Source organism: Pterocles gutturalis, unplaced genomic scaffold, assembly GCF_000699245.1.
Source record: "Pterocles gutturalis isolate BGI_N339 unplaced genomic scaffold, ASM69924v1 scaffold10908, whole genome shotgun sequence".
Taxonomy (NCBI): domain Eukaryota; kingdom Metazoa; phylum Chordata; class Aves; order Pterocliformes; family Pteroclidae; genus Pterocles; species Pterocles gutturalis.
Genome location: NW_010125630.1, coordinates 317 through 16,421, shown reverse-complemented (window position 1 = coordinate 16,421; position 16,105 = coordinate 317). Strand labels below are relative to the sequence as shown.

General features: G+C 43.3%; 2 protein-coding genes across 2 annotated transcripts in view; both read right to left on the bottom strand.

Annotated features, from left to right (window-relative positions):
- MOS (v-mos Moloney murine sarcoma viral oncogene homolog) overlaps positions 1 to 969 on the bottom strand; it is a 1,071-nt gene extending 102 nt beyond the window's left edge. Inside the window, exon 1 of the mRNA XM_010078642.1 lies at positions 1 to 969. This exon is cut by the window's left edge and continues 102 nt beyond it. Coding sequence (XP_010076944.1) covers positions 1 to 969 — 969 coding nt within the window.
- An 11,335-nt stretch (positions 970 to 12,304) lies between these two features.
- On the bottom strand, positions 12,305 to 15,221 carry PLAG1 (pleiomorphic adenoma gene 1). Its single transcript, XM_010078641.1, has 2 exons — positions 14,860 to 15,221; positions 12,305 to 14,266 (listed from the first exon to the last, which is right to left on the bottom strand). Exons 1-2 carry the CDS (start codon positions 15,099 to 15,101, stop codon positions 13,003 to 13,005), a joined length of 1,506 nt encoding a protein of 501 aa, XP_010076943.1. The 5' UTR covers positions 15,102 to 15,221; the 3' UTR covers positions 12,305 to 13,002.
- Between the last annotated feature and the right edge of the window lie 884 nt (positions 15,222 to 16,105).

The following is a 16,105-nucleotide window of genomic DNA, read 5'->3' as shown; positions in this document are numbered from 1 at the left end:
GCAGCTAATGATGCCCTGGAGCCTCTGGCCCAGGGGTGACTGGTGGAAAACGGGAGCAGCCAGCGAAGGGCGTAGGTTGTAGGCTACCACGGCATAGAGCACATACTGCCGCTCGCCCAGGTAGGGCTGCTCCCGCGTGACCATTTGCCAGAGGGTGACAGCAAAGGAGTAGATGTCAGCTTTGGCGGTGACCCTCTCTCCCTTGAGGAGCTCAGGGGCACGGTGTGTGTACGTGCCCCCTTGCTGGCAAACGTGAGGGCTCTGGGACAAGCTCTCCTCCAGTTTCTGGGAGCACCCAAAGTCCCCAATCTTGCACGCTCCCTGCTCCGTGATGAAGATGTTTGCAGGCTTCAGGTCCAGGTGCACAACGCCCTGCGAGTGCAGAAAGGCTAAACCGCTCATAATGTCACAAGAACAGCAGACAGTCTCTTCCATGCTCAGAGCCTTCCTCCCACATCCTCCTTCATCATCCTCGCCCTGTCTCCACGCGTCGCCGGTGCCATAAATCACATGGTGCAGGGTGATGCTGCCCACGAACTCCATGATGATGGTGCCCAGGCTGTTCTGGCTGGTCGGGGCACACGTGCTGGCCGCCACCACACGTACCACGTTGTCATGCTGCAGCTGGGCTACGTTCAGCTCAGCCCAAAAGCTCTGTCTCGACGCCAGCCGGTTTTTGCTGCTCTTCTTCACCTGCTTCACAGCCACAGTCGCACCGTGGTAGGTGGCTTTGTAGACAGAGCCGAAGCCGCCGGAGCCCAGGGGCTGCAGGAGGCAGAGCTGGTCCCAGTCGATGGAGCACCAGGCCAGGCGGGGAGGCAAGCGGCGGGTCCTGGCAGAAGGAGTTCCCCCCAAGAAATGTTCGCTGTCTTTGCCTGGGATAACTAAAGGGCTGCTGCAGGGTCGCAAATCCACAGATGGGGAAAACTCCAAAGGAAGAAAACAATTAAGAGGAATGGGTGATGGCATAATAAGAGAGCAAAACCAAGGGGCAGTTACTCAGACAGAAGACCGTCTAAGACAGAAAGTTTCTCTGACAGAAAGGACCCTAGAGGGGCTTCCAAAGCCTTTTATCCCCTTTTCACTGTTCTCCCTCCTGCTCCCAAATGAACTGCATCTGTCCCAACGAGCTGAACCCAATCACGCTCACCTGGAAACATTCTTCTCCAGCCCTGAAGTAAATCTCTAGAAAGTCAAAGCAAATAGATTTAAAGCTAAAAAAATACTAACTCCCATGTATATCACATAATTTCTAAGCTCAAAAGAAAAAAAGATGTTCTGCCCACTGCATGCCTCTAGCAAAGTGCCTGGCAGTAAATGAAGCAGTGATTAGTGAATGCATTTCACCCCGGCTCCAGGCGAGAGTGAGCATCACCAGATGCATTCAAGAGCTCAAAGTCATGGGCAGAGGGAGCAGGTGAAACAAGCGCTAGCATTTGATGAGCGCATGGCAGGCATAACTATATATGAACGTGTGTTCCTAGACACCTGCCACTTAAACATAACGGGGACAAGGGGACTGGCTGGGCTGGTCACCTCTGCCCATGCAGGACAGCAAGGTTAATAGCAGCAGAAAGACAAATGACTGCTCTGTGTCATCCTACACAGCTATAGTAACTAGAATTACACATCAAGATTTACTCATCTTCTTATCACACCCCATGCAGTTCCTACAGGTATCTATTGTATTTCTCAATCCTCCTCAGTAAATTTAGTGCTCAAGGTACAGGGCTGTCCTGGCAGACATCGAACAGATGCAATTTTGCCCTGCTGGTCCCAATGTTTTTTTCAGAGGGGCTTTTCCTCTCTGGACCCTGCTTTCCCACAGTCACAGCGCTCACGCTAGCTGCCTCAGCGTTGGGTACCTGCTGGGCTGCCCTTCCATCAGAGCGCCCTTACGGGACTCATACACTAAATGCTTTTGAATATTCCAGTAAGTATCCTTCTGTACATGTTGACAAATGTCTTGGAAAGCTTGGTCCCCATTTCCCGCCTCCTCATCCTTCTGAACCTTTCTCTGGATGTCAGCTTTGCCAGTACAGATCCTGCTGTGGGACTTCAAAGATTGGCAGTGCCTGTTGCTGCAGAGCTTACCTCTGGGCAGCCCTGGCTCCGCAGGAACTTCCCGCAGAGTTTTCCTTCTCTGGATGAGGAAGATGCAGTGCTGATGTGCCCCATGAGAGGTTTCAGGGGTGCTCAGAACATGTGCAAGCAGAACAGGAGTGTTCTACACCTGGAGAAGGGTTTGGCTGTTAACTGAAGAGGCAAACCTCATGTCCCCAAGACATCTTCTGATGATACTGGAACTCTAGATCAGCTCAGCCAGAGGGTTTCAAAGGCATCACTCTGGAGCAAAGCAGCGATGGAGATCTTCCCCAGGACGAGACTTAGGACTGTCAGGAGAAATCTGTCATCGCAATTCCCATGGAAGCAAACTTGGCCAAGAGCTGCATGGGAATGGGGCTTATCACCTGCCGGCGTGAAACAAACAGAAGGCAGCCGGGCGATACCAGCTGGTGAGCAGGGGAAGCTATACCAGAAAGGATTTTTTTTAGAACTATTTTCTGAGGGCTCTTAGGGCTCTAATTCTTGCACGGACTGCTGTGCCATATCGTATATAAAAGCAGCAGAGGGACGATCTCTGCTGTGAATTCTCACGGGAGAAGGGCATTTGTTACAACCTGTTTTTCCCAGGTTAAAGAGGCAGGGAAGGTTCAAAGGGAAAGTTGGTGGAGAGAGAGGAGCAGGTAGAGGGATGTGTGGATGAAACACCTGTTAAGCTGACAATTGTGAACACCGCAGAACACAGCAGTAAAATCTGTGTTCAAAAAAACAGGTTAGCATCACGGCTGTTCCCAAATTTCCTTGGTTGAAATATCACCCAGAATATACTGGACCTTCTATTTTTTTCAAACTCTGCACACACACCCCACCCCACCCACCACTTCCATTTGTCCCTTTTTTTGATAGTTTTCCTGTTACCCTTCTTGGATAAAACCCCTTCTGGTTCCCTCTGTCACAGCATGGATGTTGTCTTTTTCTCAGGGAACACTCTGAATTTTTGAACATATGAGGGACATATATTGGGATCTAAACAGCCTTAATGAAACTTACTGTCCTGTCTCAAGCTGACTGCTGAGGACCAGAGCAGGGGGACATCCAGTGTCTTTCAATGTGAATTAAAGCAGATTTAAAAGCAAGCAGGCTTTTATTCTTAATAAACATTATTTTCCTGTAATCCGTTGATGAGACAGCCCAGTGACTCCCCATGAGACAGAACCGCTGTAGGATGTCCTTGCCACGCTTCACAGCCCCGTTTAGCTCCAGCATCATCACCACAGGCTGGAGCAGTGTGGCTGGGGAGCAGGGCTGCTGGGGACAAGCTGCACCTTCCCCCCGGCCACCCTCCCCGGGGGAATCCGCAGCATCGCTCCGGGCACCCACAGCACCCTCCAGCCACGCTGTTCCCATTTCACTGCTGTTTCCCAAAGGCAGAAGGAAGCTGTATGAACCAGAAGCCATCAGCAGAGAATGCAACAGGAACGTAGTGAGTTCTGAAAGGTTTTCTTCCCAATGACAAGTTTTATTTTTTCTCCGTTTCCTGTCAGTCCCTGGGATCTCAGCGCAGGGTTTGGTGATGAACCTACATCATCTAGTGTTTCATGGTCCGAATGCTGCTTCCAGTCACACCTCAGAGACCTCAAATGGTATCTGGAGTTCCCTGAAAGCAGTCCTGATACGATCAGCTGCGGAGGTGTAAGCGACACCACTGTCTGAAGCCAGGCCATACACAGCCTTGCTCTGAAGACAGGCTGCTGCTCATTAACCATTTTTTAACCACAAGCAAAAGCCAGAAAAGAATCCAGTTCACTTTTCAAGTCTGGTTGTTTTTGGGGAGACAAATAACACCTTGGAAGTTTTCATTCAAGCAGCCAGAGGTAAACCCAGATGTAAAGTACATCTGCAGGAACCCTGATGCTGGTTTGCAGCTGATCTTTAGGACGGAGCCATAATAATAATAAACATTTTAAAAGGTTAAACCCTGGTTTATAAATAAGAAGATCCAGTTTCAAACACACATCGCCAAACAGCTGCTTGATGCTTTTTTTTTCCTTCCTAGTCAGGCTACTCTGCAGGATCAAGAGCACAAAGCAAAGGCTCTCCTTACCTGAACTGGTTTGAACTGGAGGCACCAGTATGGCAGGTGGGGCTTCACCCCTCATTTGCAGGGAACTTAGTGACCACCACTGCCCTGGGTGCACCAGGGATAACAACCTGGGACCTGCTGCTGGGGATTCATATCACAACTGGAAAAGAGCACTTTAAGACACGCTAAAATAATCTAAATTTAGGAATAAAGATAATCAAATGGGAAATACATGCTCTGACCCACAGCAATACTTCCTGGCCATGCAGGGACAGGTACCTGTGCTGGCAGGTTTGCTGCTGTCACATCGCAGGCACCTCGTGCGGTATTTTCAGCCAAATTGTCCAAGATTGGTCTGGCAGTCTCACCCCTGGAGCAAAGCTTAACTTCGCTGGGTCACAGGGAGATGACAAAGTGTAATGGTCAAACTGGAGACTCGTAGCTTACGGACTAGGAAACAGCCCCCGTGCTTTAATGGGAAAAATGAATCCCCCCCAGCAAAGGGCCAGGGAGGTGACACTAGTGCTGTTCTGCTCGGTGACAGCTGCTCTCCCAGGTACGGCACACAGAACGCTGACGGCCAGGATGGAGGGAGGAAAGGGCCAGTCTCTCCCAGCAGCTCCCACAATCCCACGAACACCGAGAACGCCCAGCGCCGTGACTCGGCATTGAATATGCTGCCGTAGCAAACGTGGTGGCTCCTGGCAAACACACCTTCGAGAGCTGCACAGAGGGTACCAGGCAAGATCAGGTCCATCCAGTGGCTCTTCGGTGATGGCCTGGGGGTGCTGCAGGGCCACTGCGAACCATCAGAGGTTGCCCTAAGCCACAGGGCCTTCAACCTGCCCAACTAAAATGGGTCGTACAGTCCAACTACGTTGTGACATGGTTTGCAGCAGTAAATAAACAGAAGGTTCTTGTAAAAACAGTGCTGAAGAAAAATCTGCCAAAGCTGGACAGAGCACATAAACTATGGGGCAATCCTGTAATACCTTATTGGTGTAAGGACCCACACTGACAAAATGAGAGGAGACAATTTTTAGGGGAGGACAGACTTTGCCGAGTTTGGGAGTTTATTTGTCATTAATGTTGGGTAGCTGATATTCCTACGTTAGAGCTCAGACGCTGCTCATTCATGGCACGCCCCTTAACCACACAGAGCCTGTATTTGATTTTCATTTTCAATGTAAGTTCTTGTGAGGGAACTTAAGGATTTACCCATGACCACGTGTGTAAGAATTTAACGTAAAGGCAAAAAGCCAGAGGGGAGCTTAATTTCCAAGGCACAGCCTACTGAACTTTTCTGCTGAAATTGTATCTCATGCTACACGAGGATGGCTGACAAACACCTTCCCTGCGGGAGGCTGTGTGCCCCAGAGATAAATTGCTGTCTCCCCTAGATTAATCAAGTATTTAGAAGAAACTCTTCCAACTTGCCTGGGAAACCAGATGCTGTGTTAACTAGGAGATACCCTTACAAACTGCATGATTCATTTTGCACTTGGAAAACACAGAAACATTAAAAACTTTGGGAAATAAACCAAAACAAAACTCATTTCTCAACTTTCCCAGGTTTGATTGCTCCCCCCCATGCACACAGACACGTACTCACACGTACACACACACACACACACGTATGCACATACACACACAGAAGTTTCAGCAATTTTCAGGAACTGTGACTATTCAGGCACCCTGCACTATTTTACACATCTCAAGCAGAGATCTGACAGATTTATATGAAAATGACACTAAACCATTCTGCTTTGTACACTACAGTTCAGTGCAACTGTGGAAATCAGTGCCGTGGGCACAGTATCATGGGTCAATTCCGATGATTTCCAGCCCAGCCACAGTGGGCGTTATTATCGTCCTGTTTGCTGAGGTCTCTTCAGTCCCCTCTGACACTAGCTTTGTGATTCTGGAACACAAACATCCCCAAAAGAGACAAGGTTGTGGGATGAGATGACACTGAAGGACACAACTTTTTATTGTCTTTTTTAAAACACTTCTTTCTCTGAAAAGGTTCATTTCTTGAAGACACACAGGTATTACAACAAATAAATACAATTATAGAAAAATAAAAATACTGGGCAAGATGTTATGCCTTTATTAGGAGAAAGTTTGTACTGAATTACCTGCGTACGGCATGCGAGCAGGAACTTGCAGCTTCACGCTACTGCTGGAGTCTGTCATTTTTAACACCACTGTCTCCACTGTTGTTCAAAATACAGAAATACAGGGTTGCCGTTTCTTTGCTAACAGCCCCGGGCTAATGTAAGATAAGGAGCAGTTGATCCTCTAAGTCACTTCTCAAACTTTTAAGCACAAACTAAATGTTGTAATTTATCTTACTGTCCCAGTTGCTGCCAGTTTGTGATCAGCAGCCCCTGGTGTCCCAGCTACAGCCCCTCTGGGTAACTTCATTTCTATCCCATTGAATACGATGGTTTGATTTGTAAAGCCGGGAAGCCAGCAGCATGTACCTGCTCAGTTTTTGCTAGTCCAGCAGCAGCTCTGGATCACAGTTTTGGATTTCTCTGTCAAAAAAGCATTCTTTATCCTAGGGCATGCTTACACACGGGAAAGAAAAGGAGGAGAGTGACGGGGGAAACTGGAATAGTCTTTCTCGTCACTCCAGAGGACAGCCAGACCAGGTACAGAGGATGCTGAAGGACTGTTTTCCTGTACTTATGCCAGCTTTGGAACAGGGTGGTTACAGGAAAGAGAGAAGGGAAGATGCGGGTGGCTCTGAATTGAACAAGTAACTCAGGATGGAACATGGATTATCACCCATGCGATCCCATTCCACTTATCACAGAGGCTGACAGAGCTTCTAGAGGGTGTCTGTGGGGAAGGAGGACGTGTTAATTCAGTAACTGTGGGTGAGACCCCCTATGGTAGTGAGACAAGGGGGTGGTTTGCTCTTGGGGAGAGGGGGTGGGAGGTTTTGCAGAATATTTCATATCATAAAGCATCTGTAGAACTTCTGACTCAACAAGGCCAACCCTCTCGAGCAAGTTAGAAACTCGTGACACAGAAGTGATAAGCCAGCTCAGAGGAAAGTGGTAGGGATCACAAGGAAAAATACCAGTGTCCAGCACAGGTGAAAGCCGACAACTCCCTGGAACAATCATTGCTCTCAGGCTGGGTTACAGCAAGAATCTAAAAAGTCACAACTTGGAGAAGAGAGGAACCCAAAAGCAGGAAAACAGACAGTGCCGAGGATGTTGGCAAAATATGTTCCAAAAAGCAATGAAACGTGAAATGCTAGCTTTTACTTTCCTGGCAAACAGTCTATGCTAGGGAACAACCGTGTGGAACCAGCAGAGAGGCAACTTTCTGCAGTTGTGAGCCCGCTGCTCGTCTGGCTGCGTGGCACCGCGGCCCCCGTGCATCAGTCAGGCTTCTTCAGCAGTGTCAAGGCAGACGGGAGACCTATGGGATCAACACAACGGAGTTCCTCCTGGAAACAGATCACAGAGACAAGTGTCCAGCACATGCCGCACCCTTAACAGTTTGTAACAACTGATGTAAATGACTTGTGTTAATCTGAAGTGATGGAGAATCACTCACCTACTCCCAAACGAGTGGTCCCGCTGCACAAACCTCAGACTCACCTGCCAGCGTCTCCCAGCGTTTCAAAGCGCAACTGGATGGCAAACTCAATTAGTTCCTTCAGCTCAGATCTGTCTCGTCACAGACACAGTGGCATCATCCAGTTTGTTCCTTGGTGAAATCATGAAACGCAGATACTTACGCTTTAAGATTTTCTGAAAAACTCATTTTACCATTCAGAAATTAGAAAGACAGTTATAGCTTTGCAAGCTCAGAATAACTACACCCAGCAAACCTGGATGTGTTCTGTAATGACTTCTTGTAATCCCGACCACGCAGATCACGATTATCTATTGAAATGCCAGGCATAAGTTATTCATTAACTAAAACCATTCTGTAATTTTATTGATATATTTTGTGGAGTTCACATATTTTTGTACAGCAAACATAACACTGTAGGCCACAAGAAGCTGCAGCACTATTGTTTAATAGCAGCAAGGTATATTTTATAATCAGGGTATGTGGACAATAAATAGTCTGTTTCTTTGGATGTGAATGTTTAAAATGAAGTTCTGCTGCAGCTTCATAATGTGATTGCTATTTTACAGAGCTTATACACAAAAATATATATGCAATCTTTTTGTCTATATTTTATACAAATACAACAGTAGTTTGTGAATACATTTTAAAGTACATATACATGATAAGCAACTTGATTTCCCATATCACAGGATAGCAAATTTTAAATGCAAGAAACATATACAAATTCAGTCTGGAATGCAGGGTTTTCTGTGTTCTTTTTTTTTTTTTCTCTGTTTTTGACTCTAAACTTTTACCATTAAAACATTTTAGCATACAAGTCCAAACAATTTTTCCACTAGCTAAAAATATAATTTCAGCAATCCAAGTCAGGTTTGGGTGTGTCATCATTCCCCAATATACTTTTCCCAGTATTTGTCTAAATTCAAAGGCTTTTAGTAATACATAGCATGTCTGTTCTTCACTCCACACCATATAAAAAGCCCACATTTAATTTTAACTAGCAGTCACCTATTTTTGTGAACAAGAGCTGGGCTTGTCAGCGTTTAAATTTGCATGTCCAAAATTTTACTTTTGCAAGTGCATATGAATACATTGTGGTGTTGCACAAAGTTCATTAATGACAAAGTCACAGTATAAAAATATATCATACAACTGTAGGTCTAGTATAGTCCTTTTTTCTATGGGTAAAAATACATCTGAATGAGACAGGGAGGTTTGTAGCACCATGAGAGGAGTTGTATCCCAAGTTACATTAGCAGCATGATCCAATATAACAATATTGCAGGAGTGTTTCTGAGGAGATAAACATTCACTCTGGTTCAACTGTACCACTGAAGCTTATACTGAAAAGTGTTTACATATGATTAGCAATAGTTCTGTGTCACTTCCAGGGCTAGATAACTGTTATCAAAAGACACTGCCTTCCAACAAAAGTAAGACACCCTTATTGCATAAAAGCTTTGGGACTATTCAAACACATTGGGACCTGCTGGGGCGTTGTTTGTACGTTGAGCGTGATGCTAAGGGGGCTGTGGTTTCAGCTGTACACTGGCAGGACGCAGGATGGGCAGCTAAGCCTATACGGTTTACTACGCACCAGATAAGTACTTTTATTTCAGAGGCTTATCTATAGACTGAGAAGAATACAGGATGAGCTGCTAAACCAGTGTATGAGACAGACATAATGAAGGATGTCATCCTGCTCCCCTCGACGTTTACGGATGCAGGATCAGGCCCTACGTTAACTTCAGACAGCAGCATAGCAATGATAGGATATGATTAAAAAATCTGTATCAAATACTGCACGTGAAACTTTTTTTTTTGCCATAGTTTACCATCCAGAACTCCAGAGGATGCAGTCTGCGGTTGGTGGGGACAAACTCCTAATTTTTTTTGACTGGTATTCAAAATGGCAGTAGAAGACAGTGTAGTTTGAAACATGTAAACCTAATAAAAACCATTGTAAAACCCTTAAGAAAGACACACTGGTTCTGTGCAATATAGCAAATTGATAAGAAAACACTGTAAAAATGTACCTGTTTAAAATTACAATGTCTACCATTTTGTACACAAAGCATTATACCAAAGGCCTACATATATGTAATCTAATGGCACTTGAAACAAATTATAATAAAAGGTTTTATAATAAAAAGCATAACCTGTAAGAAATTTTCTTAAAAGGTTTAGGTTTTCTTTTTGAAAGTGCTATATCTTGTAATATGTGTAACATAGAGGTTGACCAAGCTTTATTTTAAAAAATATTGGCCTATAATACATGTTTAGCTCACTAGGCAAATGATCCTGAAAATATGTACTCTTAACATTCATTATTAGCTTAATAAAGCAATCAGCTCTGGCTCATGTTTCAGTCAGTATATGGTTTTTAAAAACCGCTACTGCCAAATTAACAATAAATCACTCTATTCCACAATTTACTACTAAATAAAGCACAAGCAACAAGTACACAAAAATATATATTTTTTTTTAAAAAAAAAACAAACCTTACTAGAAGTTTAGAAGTTGCACAAAGAGTGGTGCACGATCAGCCAGCCCTCCCCCCTCCCACCGAGAATCCATCTGAAATCGGGAAAACAGGGTTTAAAAACTGACGGTTTAGTAGTGGCCAATATTGACTCTGCCTAAGTGATAACTCGAACTCACTCCGGTGGTGGTCGTATTGCTTTCAGTGTCAGTCTGCTTCCACATTACCATACATCCTAGTTCAGTGGCAAACACACCCAGCGCAGCCACCCACTGAAACCCTGACTGAATGAGGTTCAATATCTTGTCTGAGGTCCCTATTTCTCAAGTGAAATGTACGTCTAACTCCAAAGTGAAATGTCAATCCCTTTTCAGGAAGCTAAGGCACGAAAAAAGTGGGAAGGATTCTAGCTATGCACTAAAAAACGAGTCTTGGCAAAGTATCTGTTTTGTTTTTTTTTAATCAAGTCTAATTGGCAACGAGACTGATAAACAGTCATTACGGATTGGAAATTTGTGTGCCCAGGACGGGCATTGCTGCCCGGCCACGCTGCTGGGCTGGCTGCAGGATGCCAAGCACCTGCAACATTCCTCTGCTGCAGGGGGAGATGCAGATGCTTGGCTCCATGCGGGACACGGCCCACTGGAGGGATGAAGTCCATTCATCTTCATCTCAGATTGATTCAAAAGATTGAGACTAAACACGGGTTCTTCCTAGATGCGTTACGGTTGCTGATTTAAACTAAAATTACATTCAGTTGCATTCACCTTGTGCTCTGTTCATCTATGTTCTTCTCTCCTTTAGAAAGGTGACAAGAAAAAAAAGCGATATTGAACAAATCATTCAACTGAAGATGTAAGCGAGCAATCTGTTTCACAGAAACCAGAGGAAGCAGTCATGAAGCAGAGCTAAAAGCCCACTTTGAGATAACGTGCTCCTAAACCCAAAACCTAGGAGTAGTTTGCAGAATTTCAAAAGGTATTTTCCTTATTAATACATCCTTATTTTAATGCCTTTGGAACACAAACACATTTATAAAAATGTTATCTTTCAGTAATAAAATTTAAATACACATATGTATAAAATAGTAAAACTACACCTGCATATTGCTCCTAGAATTAAAAAAAAAAAAAAGTAGGAGCTACTGATAAAACATCCGGAGCATGAGCTCCTTAAATGGCAGCAACTTTTGTTTCTGTGAAGTATATTTAGTTTAACCACTTAAAACCTTGTACGAATCCTCATTATTTTTAGAAACATACTAATGTACGTGATTTCTATTTTTTAATTCCTTGTACAAAAATGACAAGGAAAAGAATGTTATTGTTGAATTACAGCAAATCTAGTTTGCTTTCATGCATCACAGGGTTGTCTGGGTTTTTTTTCCTCTTTTGGTTATTAGGGGCTGGGGAATAGAATATATTGCATTAGGTAAAAGTGGTGTAAGCAATATGCTTTTACTTCACTCCTAAGAGTCCTGTCTTTAAATCTTGGCAATGGGCAAAAAGTCCCTAACCAAGTACCCAGGTGTAGAAAGTGTGATTAACATCTAACTTGTTGCTTAGGAGGACATAACACACCATGTAACACAACTGAAAAGATCATTCCAATAAAAAAACAAAACCAAAAACTGGTATTTGCAAATTTACATTCACTCTCTGACTGCACACTAATATTGAACTGAAAATAGATACACACTTTCTGGCTGGACTTGATCCACCCTTCAGCGGTGGCAGCTGGGAGAAGACTGATGCCTACAAATGTGAATACGCTACTGGAAGATTCCTATGCAGTACTCTTTCTATGCTACTAAAGAGAAAAAAAAAAGCAAGTTAAGAATTAAAACAAAAACTGCGACAAAATATTCTGCATTACTAAATTACAACACTTTTATATTTCAAGATCAGCCATTAATTTCGCCTGTTTCCCTCTACCAGAGTCATGAAAGCGCTACAACACAGTTCCAAATTCAACTTGAAACATTTGTCATTTAGGCAAGCAGAGATTCTCTGTTGAAATTCTGTTCAGACATGATTTTAGAGAATTAAACTAAATTTTTTTTCTTCCATTATCTGTAACAGGCCACAAAAATTTAAGCCAGAAAAATGGCAAAATTCCTAACACCTTTTATAATGACTTCAATACAAGTCAAAATGCTATATATATGTACATGTGTATATATGGAATTCGATATATACACACACAAGTTTTCAGAAAAATCTGAATTCTATATTTATTGAAAAAATTTAGATTTGTCATTATAGAACAGATCAGATGTGTCACCATTTGGGAACAGGAGTTGTTTGGAAAGGGACTGGAGAATTTTTTCCAAAATATTTAGGAACCTTTGTGATACATATTTTAACTGGATTCTTTGCAAATACTAAAATATATTAAAAGGTAAAAGTGGTAGTTCTACCACTGATATCAATAAAACAGAATAGCTGGTATGGTTGAAAAAGTTTCAAAAAAGGGATGGGTGTTGAGAGTTTGCTTGGGATGCCTTTCTACTGAACATTTTAAATGTGTCAATTGGCAGTGAAAATGAAAACAATACGAGACTTTTTTTTAAAAAAAAAACAAAGTAAACACAGCTGAGAATAAACACTTTCAAAACATTTTTAAAAAGTTAATTTAAATTTCTTACTGGCTTCATGAGATTGGTACTGTACAAAAGCAGAGAATTCATAATGTCTTATAGTAGGCACTAAGTTAAAAATGGTCACCTAAGGCATTTCTACAAATAGACAGGAACAAGCCAGCTTTGTACATCCTATTGGAAAGCTTGATGAAATCGCGGTAGGGTGGTGGTTGTGCTTAGACTGCTTGTGAAAGCCGCTGACAATGAGTGCAGAGACCCAAGACCTATACTATTGCTAGGATCTTGTGGATCCTGGGTTTGTGGTGGAAGTTGAGTCATAGAAGAATGTGCCTCCTCTTGTGTATAACTCATTCCGAGGTTTCCCACTGAAACAGAAGGATTATAGGGAGGGCCATTGACAGGTATGAAGTTGAACAGCTGAGAAAAGTCCAATGATGGGGTGTTTAGAGGTTCACTAATAGGAACAGAGCCCTTGGAAAGGGAAACCTCCCCAGACCCATCATCTAGCGGCCCTACTTGTGGATCCAGCCCTAGTTTTGATGAAGATGCTTGAGAATCCTGGGATGAAGAAGGCATACCACTTTGCAACTCCATTAGGTAACTTTCGATTTCCCCTTTCAATGGCTGTTCTTTTTCAGGCATAGAAATTGCGTATGAGGTAGTACCAAGCGGATATTTCAACGATAGCTGGTGAGAAGAGTGGACAGACTCCATATCTATTGGACAAGGCATTCCCAATGGTAACGATGTGGCAACCATTTGGTGTGCAGATGCAGAACTCTGCATGGACTGAATCTGAGTGTTGTAGAGATTTAATTGCAAAGTGTTTGTAAATGGCTTTGATGTCAATTCACTGGAAGGTAAAGACATCACTGGAAGCAGCTCATCCTTAATAGGCACAGAAACATTGCAGGTAAAGGGATCTAGAAGGTCCATTGGCTCTGTTTTGACCTTCAAAAGTTCTTGGTTGTGACTTTTCTTCATGTGGCGTGTGAGGTGATCCTTCCGCCCAAATCTCTGTGCACAGTACTGACAGAGGAAGTCTTTTCTTCCAGTGTGCACTACCATGTGTCTACGGACATCCTTTCGGGTGTAGAACCGACGATCACAGTGTTCACACTGGTGTTTTTTCTCCTTCACTCCACCCGATGACTTGCCTGCATGAGTTTTTAGGTGCTCCAGCAGCACTCCTGTGCTTTCAAAAGTCTGCAAACATACCTTACAGGTGAGGTCACCACTTGTTGCAGCATGCAAAGCCAGGTGACGTTTGAACCCAAGCTTGGTATTGTAGTTCTTTCCACATTCTTCACACTTAAAGGCCTCTTTGTTGGGATTGTGTGTATGTAGGTGATTCTTTAGGTGATCTTTTCGGTGAAACATTTTCTCACAATAATTACACTTGTGGGTTTTCTCAGGAGAATGAGTAGCCATATGCCTTTAAACACAGATATATTCTGTAAGTAATTATTTTGATCAAAAAACACACGTGCTCATTTTTTAATGGCAGCTAAATACTACACTAGGGGCTGCTTTGCAACAGAACCTTTTAACTGAAAGCATGATACTACAACGACAGTTTGACAAATTTAAAGATAGCAAAACGCGAGCCATTTCTCTTAAATCAACACTTTCGATTTGGTGGGTTTTAGCTAAGGTAACAGGGGGGATATGGGCAAGTATGAAAGTACTCATGTAACAGTCCATAGCCAAAAAATTTTCAGTCCATACTCTTTTTTTTTTTCTCGTGACAATTCCTTATACAAATGAAAATTCTACGCTCATTTAAAAAAACAAGAAACAAACAAACAGAAAACAAAAGCAGAAAACAAATTAAGAAACAAAATCAAAGACATTAGCTTGCAAACTTAGGTAATTTAGAATTCTAGAAACAATGCAATGGCTACTTTAATTTAAACACATCCTCTCTGCAATCAGCTGAAGGCGTACACAAATATATACTTTTACACGGCTTAACGCGGCCAACATAAAATAGATAATATAATCTGAAAGATAAATAGAGTTTAATACCTTAGTAATTTGTACTTAGAAACAAAGGCCTTGGTGCAGTCTTGTTGTGTGCACTTGTAGGGCCTCTCTCCTGTGTGAGAGTATGAGTGAACCTTTAATTTCTCAACACTGTTAAAGGCCTTGTCACACAGTTGGCAAGGAAAGTTTTTTCTTGGTTTGGTTTCACCACGCTTACGTTTCCCTGAAGGGACTTTCTGGGTATCTCTTACTTCTGACAAATCACCAGGAATGACAGTGGCCATCGCAGCCTAAACCAGGCCTTCTTGTTGGACACTTGGGAATTGCCCAACTCCACTAAATGATTTAGCTTTAGATGGCTTCTCAAGTTTCATGTGGTCGTAAAAGAAAGCAAAAGGGGACTGGAAAAAAAAAATAAGAAACAACTAGTTTGTAACTAAACTTAGATTTTGAAGTTTACTTGCTATGTGATGCTTCTGAATAAAACTTAAAAATAAAATTAGGTTCAGCTGGTCTAATGTAATACCTGTAGGTTTCTTTACACTATTTGCTGCAACTCTTAAAATGCATTGCTCAGGATGAACAGATCCACATATGCCCTGAAATCACACCTCACCACTTTCCCCTCAGGCACTGATGGAGAACAGCAAAGTTTCTGTCGGATTACGGAAGGCATCAGGCAAAGAGCCTACCTACGGAGACGGCTTTTGGCAGCTTCAGATTTCAAAGGAATTAAAAGCCATGCCTGTGGCATTTGCACAGACACGCGCACACATACATCCACACACGCAGCTATCAAACTGAAAATCTGTAATCCCAGAAATGTCTGAAACCCTGTGTGAAAAGCAGCACTACCCATGCTGACAGTCTGAGGGGGCAAAGCTCATGTTCTCGGGTGTACCTCCTCGTGATTACTGCATATAATCTAGTCAAATGTATGCACTGCCAATGATTGCTAACGCCAGGTGAAATAGACTCTGCTAACAGAGACTGGATGTATTAACAGACAACCCATGGGTTAGGGGTGGATTAGATAGATTGGGGTTTTATCAGACCAGTGCTGGAGACTCCCACCCTCCTCACGTTATCCTGCAAGATGCCGGGGCTGTAGGTGTTGACATTTAGGCTAGCTCAGGATGGAGGCTCTTAGTCCTCCTGGGGATTACAAATCGTGAACTAAACCAGAGGCTTTCAGCTAAAGGAGGTGCATGATGTGCGTGTCTGAACTGCTGGTGAACAGCTTTAAACTCATCATCTGGTAACGTATGGCAGCACCTCGGCGCCTGCC